The sequence below is a fragment of the Mus caroli genome, unplaced genomic scaffold (assembly GCF_978045245.1).
Source record: "Mus caroli unplaced genomic scaffold, Mus_caroli_1 scaffold_18, whole genome shotgun sequence".
Lineage (NCBI taxonomy): Eukaryota > Metazoa > Chordata > Mammalia > Rodentia > Muridae > Mus > Mus caroli.
The window spans coordinates 52089180-52102638 of record NW_028227273.1 but is presented as its reverse complement, the minus strand read 5'-3'; the positions used below and the strand labels follow the sequence as shown (position 1 = coordinate 52102638).

The window sequence follows — 13459 nt, the reverse complement described above, 5'->3', positions numbered from 1 at the left end:
CCATTCTCTAGAGTCTAGACAAAGCTCCACCAACTGCAATCATCAGCTCACAACTGCTGCAGATACCTGCACTTGGATAGGCCCTATCAACAATCAGTCAGGGAAAGGGGAGGGACCTTTGCCTCTGAACTACTGGTTATTAATAGATTCTGGGGGAGAAGGAATCACTGTGTTTAGTGAGCCCACTGGGTTCCAATGATTAGCTCCAAGCCCGTGGTCATTGTCAGCCCTAGTTGAGCATAGTGGTTCAGAAGACAAAACTAATAGACATGATCATGAGAGATTTGTGGGTACAAACGAGGGTGCACAGGTGACGTAGGAAGGAGGTGACTGATGTCTCAGTATTCATTGCCTACATGTGCAAAACTGTCAAGGAACACACTTAACTAATAAGGAAAATAAATACTTTTAAAAGGAATCAAGGTATGTGAGCTTGGCAGATGGCTCTGTGCACCATAGAGAAGAGTCTCTCTGCTGAGAGTCCTGCTATCCTGTTCCTATCATCCAGACCCAGTAACCCACAGTGCTCACCAGCTCACTCACAAGAGGTTCAGTGACACTCGCAAGTAAAGTTTCCACTTAAGTTTTCAATACTCACATTGCAGTCTCAGCGATTCAGTATTCTGGATCCATTGGCTGGACTTAATGACACCTTCTAAATGGGGTGAGAGTAACAGAGATGACAATGGATAATGATACTGGCCAAAAAAAAAAAGAACTATGTATATTTACAGATTAATGTGCAAGCTGCCTAAAGATAGTAGTGTGAAAATGAAACTATGAAGAGAAATACCCGAATTGATACAGCCACAAAGGATTGAATTGTTGTATTTTACTGAATGTAACATTACGAGTGACCTTGTTGTCTTTGTTTTGCTTTTTTAAGCAAAGGCTATTTATAAATATTTATTATAAATAAAGACTATTTAAATAAAATTAGTCAGTTAAGATACCACCTATCTTAAAATTGATGAACTGAGATACTAAAGTCAAGCTTGGAAATAGCCATAGATGGCGCTTCTCAATATATCCAGAAAGTCTATTCAACACTCTGGGGGACAAGTTACTGGCTGAACAAATACTTTTTTAACAGATGCAGAAATGTTGACACTCTACTTGTGGCCTTTGAAGACATATTGCCCCCTTCAAAGTCTTCATTACAGTCATTAAGTCCACTGTTAGTCCGATCCAAGAAAATATGGTCTGCTGGAAAGAGTCCTGAACATGGAGGATGGGAAGACTTTGGTTGGCATTTATTCTGCTTCTAATGAGATGCATGACATTGCACACGCATAACTAAATTCCCAGCTAAACTCCTCACCTGTGAAATGAGGAGGTTAAACCAAAATCTTATTTTTAACTCAACTCTATTTCCCAGATCCCAACATTTATAAATCTCTGGTCCTGGGTTCATCTCAATGGCCCCACGTCAAGCCACATGCACATACTAAGTTCCCTGCAAAGGTATCTTCTGCTAGCTTTCCATTTCTGTGCAATCCTCCATGTTGGTGAAATGAGAAAGAGTGATTCATTTTGCTAACAAATTCTGACTGCTGGGCTACAGCATCCAACTCTGCACGAGCAGAGACCCTGACCCTCCGGTAGTCACTAGAAGGGACCTTACCTCTGCTGCCCTTGATTTCCCCTTCAATGAAGATACCCTCATCCTCAGAGCATCTCTTATCTGAAAAGAAATGACAGTTAGTGGTCAACAGGTGTCAAGGGAAGCAACAGCCCTCCGGAGTACAGACACATGGACCAGAGCAGTGACTCTGGCCAGAGCAACATGAGGTGGCTCAGCACAGCACCCAGCAAGCAACCAGACTCACATAAAAATTGAAACGTGATTACATCAATCCACAGAACCATTTTCAAAGTATGGCCGTGGTTTCTGTTCTTTTTACCAATAATATCTTGTTGCAATCTCTACTTCTATGATCTCTTGATCATAGACGAGCACAGAGAGTATGGACTTCTTTTCTTTCTTCCACATAGCTGATGACCTGAGCTGCACTCACAAGCTTAGCAACCCTAGATTCACTCCGGTTAAAATGATTTAACCCTCCTGCTTCCCTCAGCCACACAGAATTGGGTAGAGCAATAAATGAATAAATTCAGTTTACCTTGTGATCCATAATGGTACCAAACAGCAAGATGAAAAAGCCCTGTGGTGAATTCAACAGAATCATGAGGGACAGCTTCTCAAATAGTACCCCAGTTTTATTTTAACCCGCCTCCCCTACCCTTGCCCTTGCCCCAGATAATTTGTGTGTGTGTGTGGGGGGGTGTTGTTGTTGTATTTATTTGTTTGTTTGATTGATTGATTGATTGATTGATTGATTGTTTTTTTAAAAGGTTGTTCTGTCCTGCCCCTAGCTGACACAGTTGGGATCCCGAACCCAAATGTCCCACTGTTATATCAGTTTCTGAAGATACATAGATAGATGGTAGATAAAAAGAGAGGTGATAGGTGATTGATAGAGATAGATGATAGAGAGATAATAGATGATAGATTGATACATAGTTACATAGATGCATAGATAGATGCTCTTAAGTGGTTTGAAACATTATCAGTGCAAATGGGAGACATATTCAGACAGCCCTGAAAAATAGGAAGATACTATATTCATCCCACTGCCCTGTTTCAGGATCCCAGCTGACACACTGACTGCTGGTGCTCTGGGATTTATTGATTTTATCAACGGTGAGTATGATTTCGTTCAGACCTTCTGGTATATATTGGTACCTTTTAATGGTAAATAAATCACAGTCATTCTCTGGTGTCTAGCCAGAAATACAAAGCAGAATCCCTCTCCTATAACATACCTGGAAAGCATTGAGCAAGGCGAAGATTATATGGAATACCAGGTGTACGCCTTCTAGCAGGGTTGTTAGACCAAAACCCCAGGTCAGTCCCAGAAGTGGGGTTAGGATGGCAACATTTTTGCTGATCCTGAAAACAATGGCCATATCCTGAGATTTTGAACTGCCAATCAAGGGCCTCTGTGTGTTGATAGCAACTGCCAGAACCACAAGGAGATTCACAGCCACAATGGCCAAGGCTGGGATAGCAAAAGCAAAAAGGGCTTTGGTTTGGTTCCAATTAAGCCAACAGGCATCTTTTCTGGTGTAGCCTTCCCCAGGCTCCGTGACAGTAACAGTGATGACCGCAATCACAAGGGGACACCCATAGCCAATGGCAAAGCCAATGGCCATCATCCGAGACTTCATCATCCTGCGGAAGACAACCACTATTCCATAGACTATGAGCAGCGCTTTGAAGAGCATCCAGAAGAACAAGGAGAGGAAGAAGAAGTGGCAGAGAAATGTCACAGCCACACACCACTTGTGATCCTCCTGAACGTTGGCACTAAAGTTGGAGCCAATGATGAACCACACATTGGCAGTCAGGAGGGACACTGCAATGTTCACGATGCACACGTGGCGCATGTAGGATATCTCTGTCACAACCACCCGGGACCAGACGATGGCCTCGATGACCAGGCAGAGCACCAAGCTAAAGATGGAGACGCTGAGTCCAATGAAGGTGATATGGTTCAGAATCGTATTCTTTACAGGCTTAGAAGACATGAGGATGGAGAAGGACGTCACAGCTTTGGTGTGCCTGCACCGGCATTTCACTGTGCTATTGATATCTGACATCACTGTACATGGGCTCTCATCCCACTGCCCTGTTGCAGGATCCCAGCTGACACACTGGCTGCTGGTGCTCTGGGATTTATTGATTTTATCAAAGGTGAGTATGATTTCGTTCAGACCTTCTGGCAAAACCAGTGATAGGATGAGATCATCTATGGGCTTTTGGAGACTTGTATTTGGCTGATGGACTTCTTTTAGAATGGCGCCCAAGGTTGGAAAAGCTACAACTATGGCTTGGGAGGCATTGAACGACAGCTCCTGTAATGCTTGCCTGGGAATTTCGATCACCACTAAGACATCTTCTGTAGCATTGTACCTGGGTACAGAGAGGCTGAGGCTGTGCTCTGAGGTACTGTGAGAGATGCGAGAGCCTTTCGTCTGAATAAAGAGTTCATCTACGATGCTCTCAGATTTACCTTGGATTTGGAGTTTCTTGGCAAAAGAGTTCACTGACTCCAACAGATCTGAGCTGGCATTTTTGTTGGCAATGAAAGCCCAATTTGAAATGGCAGTGGGGCCAAGGATGTGGTTGGCCACTTTGCCATAGTTCTGCAAGGGAAACAATGCTGTTAGTGTAAAAAAGGTCAATTTCTAAAATCTGAAGTTCTGGCAGATCTAATTATTTTATCTTATTTGATACCTGCCTCTTTAAATTCACTACTTATTGCAAATGTGCATTAGTAAGGCTAATGGAAGAAAATTAAAAGGCTATAAAGAATATGTTGTCCTGGCTAGTTTTATGTCAACCTGACACAAGCTATAGTCATCTGAAAGGTGGGAACCACAATTGAAAAATATGTTTCCATAAAATCCAGCTGAAGGGCATCTTCTTAATTAGTGACTGATATAGGAGGGCCCAGGCCATTGTGGGAGGGGCCATCCCTGGATTGGTGGTTCTAAGTTCTATAAGAAAGCAGGCTGAGAAATTCATGATGAACAAGCCAATAGGCAACATCTCTTCATGGCCTCTGATCAGCTCCCAACTCCAGAATCCTACCCTGTTTCAGCTCCGGTCCTGGCTTCCTTCAAATGATGGACTATGATGTGGATGTGTAAGCCAAATAAATCCTTTCCTCCCTAATTTGCTTTTTGATCATGGTATTTCATCACAGGAACAGAAACCCTAACTACAAGAGCAGTTGAGGGCATTCTCTGCTCTTGCAGAGGTCCCGGGATCAGTTGCTCGGAGCCACATAGCAGCTTACAACCATCTGTAACTCCAGATCCAGTTCTGGCCTCTGAAGGCACTGTACACACATAGTATACAGACATACGTCCAGACAAAACACCCATACACATAAAAAAATAAACAAATCTTTTGAAAAGAATATGTATCATATATACATGTTTATATCATATATACATATATGCACATGTATATATGTACACATAATATTCATTGTATACATGTGTATATAAACATGTATATAATAAGCATTATTATATGTCCATATTATACATGTAATATATTTATATATATGACACATACATGTATATGAAACATATATGTATCATGTATTATATATACATATATATGCTTACCTCATTATTATTATTGGATCTGAGGAAGATCTTCACAATACAGAATGTAGAATTAAAGTTCCATAAAATGTGAATGATTGTTTTATGAAAGGAACTGTCTGTATATTTCATGACGAATTTAAGAAATACTACATACATACCATATCTCTATATTCCTCCATTTAGTAATAAACTCCAATGCTCAAGATCACACTAAAGTCACTGAGAAGCTGACCTGGGTCTTGCTGGAAGAGCTGTCAATTAGGAGAGTGCTTTACTAACATACATGTACTTCGGGGTTCCATTCCCAATGCTGCAAAAACTGGCTGGAGTAATGCATGTCTGAAATCCCAGGGAGGTGCAGGCAGGAGGTTCAGAAGTGCAAAGTCATCCTCAGTTGTATAGGAAGTTTAAAGGTAGCCTGGGCTACATTAAACCTCGTCTCAAAAACTGAAACCAAAAGACCTATCCTAGGCAACACATTTAACTTTTAACACACAGCTTCTAACTACTGCGATGATATACAACTCCCTTCTAAAAATGAAAGTCAAATATCGTGATCTACTAGGGTAAACCTGATCTATGGCCACTGCTCTGTATCAAATATCTAACATTCATAAAGAATGCTGAACAGAAATATCTGCTGCTACTATTATGGTTGTTGTATATTTTACTCTGAAAACAACATCTGAAACTGTTAAAAATCGAAGATTTAAGAAAAGTCGTATCTGTGTTGAGTGAGATTCATTTTTTTAAGTACCTTCATTTTCTTCCAATTCACATTATCATGTATTCCAGAAGTTTGCAGGTTTGAAGAGATATTTTTTAATAACTCTACTATGAATGCAATATTTCCAGATGTAACTGCAGATGATTTCACAGCATCAACAATGCAAACGTAGTCCTCGGGGCAGTACTTTTGGATTCCTTGAAATACATTTCCAATATGGACTGGTGCTGCATTGCCAATTAAGCTCATGGGAAAAACAGAAGAAGACGCCAAGGATAGGCTAGCTGCAGGATGTATGCGCTGCGTAAAAATAATAAGAATAAGAATAATAAACCAACATGTGTTAGATGAAAGGAACTAAACAACACACAAGTCCCATGGGAAAAGCAGGTAGCTGAGGAGAGAACCTAAAAGGAGTTCACTTGCTGAGAATAATTTAAGACAGTCACAGAAGGCCTGGCTATCACCAAAATTCCCAGAGATGAGACTAGTGACCCTCTTTAGGATTTGCTTTCAGAATAATGATTAAAACTGAAGTGTTAGTGTGGGTGTAGGTGGGTGTGTGGGTGGATGTGTGCATGCACTAGTGTTATGAATATATGCACACGTTCTTGTATATATACATCATAAGGTGGAGATTACCCTCACCTGTATACACACATATGAACATCAAGAGTCAACATCAGATTTGTTCCTCATTCAACTTCTCCACTTAAAAAATTATAATTTTTAAGATTTATTTTATGTTTAATTATGTATACCTATGTACATCTCTGTGTGGCTAGGTGCATATCAGCACAGGTACCTGGGAGGTCAAAAGAGAAGACTGGCTTTCTTTAGAGCTAGATTTACAAGCAGTTGTGGGCCTTCCAACCTGGATGCTGGGAACCAAAACCTGGGCCTCTGAAAGGGCAGTAAGATTTCTTAACCTCTGAGCCATCTTTCCAGCTCTTTGATTTTTAAGATGAGGGTCTCTCAATGAACTTGGAGCTCATTGGTTTTCTATGCTGGCTGGCTACGCACGCTCCAGTGAACTCTGCTTGGCAGACCGAGAAGCCTGAAAGCACTCACAAGGCAAAGAGTTTCAAGGAAACTTAACCTCTTGGAACCAGGGATTCTCATAACCTGTATACTCACACCCTATCCCCGAGTTAGTCTGGTGTATGGATCCATGTGCTCTCTTTTAGTATTATTTTATTATAAGTGCCTTTAAAGATTGAATGCTAACATAGCTAAGCCTTCACCAGTGTTCCAACATCCTAGAAATTCCAGGAAACCGACAAACTTGGAATTCAGTAGGAATTCAGTGAGAAGGTTATCTATTCAGTAACATTCAAATTTACTTCTAGTAGAGAGGGTGAAACTAATTAGGCATTACAAAGAATGGAGCTGCAATACCTCAGGGCAGAGTGTTTACTTGGGACAATAGCCAGTCTTACCCAGACAAGGGAATACACAATAGCCTAGGGAATAGGTGGGTTTACCATGAGAGAGTTAGGGAATCCCCCTGAGGCAGATTTCTTCACTAGAACCCCTGGTGGTGGGTTTAATAATAGACTAGCATTACACCTGGCTCCCTTCTTAGAGGTAAACAGCAGCACTTGGTCCCCGCCATCTTTTGATGTATACATCCCTTTTGTATTGTGTCACTGTAACTTGGTGGATGTATCTCGCCTGGTTTCTTGTTATTCTTCTGTATAAAAAGGTTTGATGCTCAACTTGACATTACATTCAGATTCTACACAACCTCTCGTGTTGATCTGTCTATCATTCATTTTGCCGACTCCTTGTCCACCTGCAACCAGAGACCCGTTCTACACAGAGAGGGACCAAAAGGGTCTGCTGCACTGGCTGAGTAGCAAACACAGGGATCTCCCCAACACTGGAGCTGCAGGCACACAGGGCATTTACAGAGGTTCTGGGTTCTGGAACTACACCCTCATGGTTACTGGCATGGCAAGCACTTTACCCACTGAACTGTCTCCCCAGCCCTTTAAGACAAATTCTACAGAAGTGGGGGAAGGAAGATCCAGGTGGAATTTGAAAGGAAAGTTATTTGGGAAGGTTAGCTATTCAAAGCCACATACAAAAGAATTGCAACTTAAAAAAAAAAAAAAAAGGACATTTTCCCAATTGTAAGTCAGTTGACCATTTCCTGTTATTTTTACCTATACTCCTTCAGAAGTGACTTTGAATAAGCAAGCACTTCCATTCCTTCATGCCTATCTCTGTAGTTACAGGGACTTCACCATGATTGCCTATGTGGTGAAAGCCACACCATCCGCAATTCTTTCATAAAGCCACTGTTAAATACAAAAGGGTAGTGATCCATGACCTTCAGTGGGATTGGAGAGAAAGAGAAAAAACTGGATGCAGAGGAGAAGTATATGAGAAAGATTTTTATCATAATTGAGGCAAGTAGGTGCCATTGAATTTTTATTCCTTCTGCATTCTGTTTTAGTTAAAGGATTGAAAGCATTAGAAAAGAAGTCATGTTTAATTTAATCCAAGGCATATTTTGTTGATTAACTAAAACAAGAGGCATATAAATCCACCCATAAAGCTATGCTGACAGTTCTGAGCCATCATTTGCACATAGTTTAAGTAACTGATACTAGATATGTTTAACCTCTCGTTTCCAAGGTTTTGGCACAATCTCATTTCTCCACTGAACTTCTCACCCAAGTCCAGAACTTATTCTTTATGAGAGGAATAGGAAGAATGTCAGGAGAGAGACATCAGAGTGTACGTAAAGAAAGATGGCATGGGGCAGGTGCAAGCCACCAGGTAGCTTTCGCCAAGCCCAAGCCTGAGACTTACTGTCTCAGATGAAAATGAAAGAGCACCTGCCCCCAACTCTGGAAGGGTTAGCTCCCGTCACTAGGAATACACCAGAGCATCACCTGAAACAAGGTGTCCACAGAGAGACTTGTGCATGTTTCGATTGTTTTTTGCCATTTGTTTTGATTACATGTGAATACGATTTCTCCACGGAAGTTCCAAGGACAGCTCTGGTTACAGCTGGAAGAAGAGCTGCACAGTCCATCACATTTACCTGAAAACAGGAAGAAAAGAAAAAAGGAAAAAAAACCCAGCAAGTCAGAGGTCAAATTACCATTTCCACACTCTGACGAATGTCTCTTGTTCATTCTGAGACTTTATCAAATTGCCTTCTCAGAGGCAAGAAAAAGCTGTGTGGTCGAAGGTGAAGCTAGTGTCCAGACAGAGTGAGCAGGAAGCAGAAAGAGGGACCTCAGTGTGTTCCAAACCCCTATTGAGAACCCCCTCCCATGGCAGGAGAGGAAGAGACGATGGGAAGAGCATGAGAGCTTTTTATATGACAGTGGTTCAAGAGAGAAAGTCCCCCAATGAGCTCATGTATTTGAACACTTGCTCCTCCATTGGTTGCATTGTTTGGGGACATTATGGAATGTTTTGGATGCTAAGTGTTACTGGAGAAATTGTATCATGGAGGGCAGGCATTGAGAGTGCATAGCCTCACCCCAATTCTATGTTGCCCTCTCTGGTTGAAAATGTAACTTCTCTGGTCCCTGAGAGGTCTGGTTGTCTGCTACCATACCTCCACCACCATTATGGACTCTCCCCCTGGAACCAAAAGCCAAAATAAATGATCTCTTGTAGTTGTATGTTTTCTGTAAGCTCATGTCTTTCCTCCCAGCTCCTGCTCCAAGAATACTGTCTCAAAGACTCAAATATATTTACAAATACTTAGGCCAAAAGCTTTGGCTGTTCCCCAACTAGCTCATTAGTTAATCACCCCATTATTCTATTTTAAGTTCTGCCACATAGATGGTTACCTGATCCTCAGTTTTTTGCAGCTATCTCTCCATCACCATTCCAAGGCCAAGTTTACACTGTCTGTACCAGAATGCTACCCCCTTTCTCCCAATCTCTCTTCTCTTCTCTTCTCTTCTCTTCTCTTCTCTTCTCTTCTCTTCTCTTCTCTTCTCTTCTCTTCTCTTCTCTTCTCTTCTCTTCTCTTCTCTCTCGCACTCTCTGCTGGAACTCCCACCTCCCAATTTCCTTCACTGGCCAATCAGCTTTTTATTGACAGTGAATGCTTTTACACAGTGCACAGGAGACTATTTCTACACTCACACTCTCTTCCAGAAGTTGCTGTAAGTCATAGTATTTTATCAAAGCAACAAATGATAAGTAATATCAGTGCTCAACAGAAAACATGATTGCATTTGTGACTAAAAGAGAATTGATAGGTGCACAGCGTAAGCATCCTTGAACTTTTCTGTATAGAGCTATACAAATAGAGCTGGTAGGTAAGATGGAGGGAATGCTCATAATCTTAATTATCCTCTAGGCACAGTCACTTGTCATTAGTCATTGAAGTTACTTTCTAGATAGTCATCATGAATACTGAATTAGTAGTGAGCTACCATTCTAGAGGAATACTGGTCCTCTAGAAAAGCACCCAGACCTCTGAACCACAGCACAATCTCTCTAGTACCTGCAGAGTAAATATTTACAGCTTTCTTGCTCTTGGTCTCTGTGTCATCTACTTCAACAATAATTTTTATCGTGAAAGCAACTAAAGACAAAAAGGAAGTTAGTAGTCATTGCCATGTTCTGATAAAACTTGTGGTGTGTCTACTTGGCTCATGGGTCAGCATGGGCTATAAGCTTCAGAATTAAGTGATGAAGCCATTGAAGTACTTCTAGAAGAACTTTCAAAGCACAGTGCTCATAAAACAGAAAGAGGTAGGTGAGAGCCCCACATAGTGATGCACCCTTGCAACTTCAGTACTTGGGAGAGAAAATCAACAGAATAGCCCTGAGTTCAAGGCCAACCTGGGCTACACAGTACGTTTAAGTGTCAAGTTAAATAGCCAAAGTCTGCCTCAAAAGAAAAAAGAAAAGGAAGTCAAGAAGACAAAATAGTATTGAAAGATATTACAGTGTTGAAATCAGTAAAAATGGCAAAACAATTCATAGAGAATGAAGGAGTACCACCATGTTTATAACCTGGACAGCTCTAGGTATAACTCCACTTCCTAGCAAAGGAAGTAAGTAGGTTTGTATTTTTTTCCTTAACATCTACCCAGGATACTTATTTTGGCAAGTGTATAAACTAGAATAGTACTTAATTTCTTCATCCACTGGTTGGAGATGGTGCTGTTGCCAATGTGTTATGGGGCAACATGTTGCACAACAGTTAATGTTTAAATACCTAGCAATTGTTAGCTTCCTTTCTGTCCCCCTTCCCTTCCCAAGACCACATTTCTATAGATAGATTGGCCAGTAGACTTAAACCTGACCATGGAGAATACAATGACCCAAAATGTCTGGGTCAAGCAACATGATATCACAATGTTAGTAATGATAATGTTCTCATTCCTCTACTTCAGGAGTGTAACCAGTCTTTCCACTGTCAAATCACTTTGTGTTGCTTTGCCAGAGCTCACAGCACAAATGTGTCTTGTACATTTAAGAACCCTGAATATACCCTCAAAGGAACGAACAGTGTCCTCTTGTCCTGTTTTGAGTTTAACAAACTTATTTCCCTTTTAAGTTCCTAAATGGAAATTTGTTCACTATTTTAGAGTATGTATGAATATTTGTTGATTTGTTTGAATGGTTATATGAGGAAAGAAAATCTATCAGTGCTGGTAAACACAGAGAATTTATGAGACATTATTATTGCATTAGAAAGCCTGAGGCTGGCGCACGCCTTTAATCCTAGCACTTGGGAGGCAGAGGCAGGCAGATTTCTGAGTTTGAGGCCAGCCTGGTCTACAAAGTGAGTTCCAGGACAGCCAGGGCTATACTGAGAAACCCTGTCTCAAAAAACAAAAACAAAAAAAAAAGAGAAAAAGAAAGAGAGAGAGAGAGAGAGAGAGAGAGAGAGAGAGAGAGAGGAAGGAAGGAAGGAAGGAAGGAAGGAAGGAAGGAAGGAAGGAAGGAAGGAAGGAAGGAAGGAAGGAAGGAAGGAAGCCTGAGGCTCTGGAGATATGCTTGCAACATTCATCTCCCTCTCTTTTCTTGGTCCATTTCCAAAAGAATGAAAACTATTGTGTAGTTATACATACCTTGTCTTGGTCTAAACTCATGCTTCTGTAGAGATATTTGAAATTTATCTTCATCCTGAAAAATATAAAGTCCCAGAACAATGTACTGTGAGATGTTCTCTCTCAGCACAACTTAGACGTTCCATGTAAGCAGAAAGAAGAAAGGCATTCAAGACTAGGAAGGAAACTGTGGCAATCGAGTGATGCTTCTGAGGGGCTTTGCTAGGAAGGTCACAGGTGAGGACACACTAATCCCTAATAATGGTTAACCTGGAAATCACTTGAGCTGGGAAGGTCAAGTTAGTGGATAGGGTATATCTCTTGTAGTTTTAAGGATCCTGAGGGAACACAGAAATGGCAATTACACTATCAAGTCTCTGCCCATCTTTACTGCATGGATGGAGTACAGCTAAGGAGAAATCCTGGGTACTATGAATACATCCTTAGAGGGATGAAAGGAATAAAAACATAGAATGTTCATTGGGTTACAATAATAATCAAATCATGAATCTTTTATACAAGTAAAGGAGTATAAGTATTACCTTGAAGTATAAACTTGGATATGATTTTTTTAAAAAAGTTACACATGATAAAGCAAAACAACTCTCAGAACCAGCAAGGCCTAAAGATCTAATCTAAATTGTTCTGCTGACAGCTTAGATCTTTCTCTGGACAGCTACCTGTATCTCTGTGACTTGCAGAGTGGTAGCCACATTGAACTGTTGCCTTCTGGACCATTTCCTGTCACCTCTTAACATTTGCTGTTGTTGGTTTTGTTTTGTTTTGTTTCATTTTGTTGAAACTTCTTTTGAAAATTACTATCAGCAAGAGTCAAGTTATGATCATATGAAAATGTATTTTAATTGGCACACTAGATATCTAGACATCTAAGGGCACTGAGGGATTTCTCTTGGGATCACACAGGGAGAGATCAAACTTACTTTTCTGTGAGTCTTGGGTTTGGAATGAGAACATTCTGTTGTCAGAAAAAACACTAAACAGCAAACCATGGCAATCCAGGGCTTCATTTTTCACACATGGGGATCTTAACCTGCAACAGAAAAGGAAGAAGGTAGATTCATCTGAGGGTGACAAACTCACTTGGACTACTCAGCACACAGCATAGTGAGCCACTTTCTAAATGCACCAGAGAGACACACTGGTGTGGCCAGAATCCTGGGGAACAGGAAAGTCAACTGAGAAAATTACTCCATCAGGTTGGCCAATGGACAGGTCTGTGGGTGTTTTCATGATTGGTGATTGATATAAGAGGTCCCAGGCCACTGTGAATGGCTCCACCCCTGGGAAGATCCCAGGCTGTATAAGGAAGCAGGTTGAGTGAGCCACTGAGGGCAAGCCAGAAATCACCATTCCTCCATGGCCTCTGCTTCATTTCCTCTTCTTGTCTTTCATCCCTGCCCAAACTTCCCTTCATGGTGGACTATGGTTGGGAAGTGAAAGGCAGATAAACCTTCCCCTCCTCTTGTTGCTTTTGTCCAGAACATTT

General features: G+C 41.2%; 1 protein-coding gene across 1 annotated transcript; it reads right to left on the bottom strand.

Annotated features, from left to right (window-relative positions):
• Positions 1-607: 607 nt before the first annotated feature.
• Positions 608-12980, bottom strand: LOC110284381 (adhesion G protein-coupled receptor F4). Its single transcript, XM_021150122.1, has 8 exons — positions 12894-12980; positions 11974-12028; positions 8815-8966; positions 5942-6211; positions 2827-4209; positions 2124-2165; positions 1625-1684; positions 608-655 (listed from the first exon to the last, which is right to left on the bottom strand). Exons 1-8 carry the CDS (start codon positions 12978-12980, stop codon positions 608-610), a joined length of 2097 nt encoding a protein of 698 aa, XP_021005781.1.
• Positions 12981-13459: the final 479 nt, after the last annotated feature.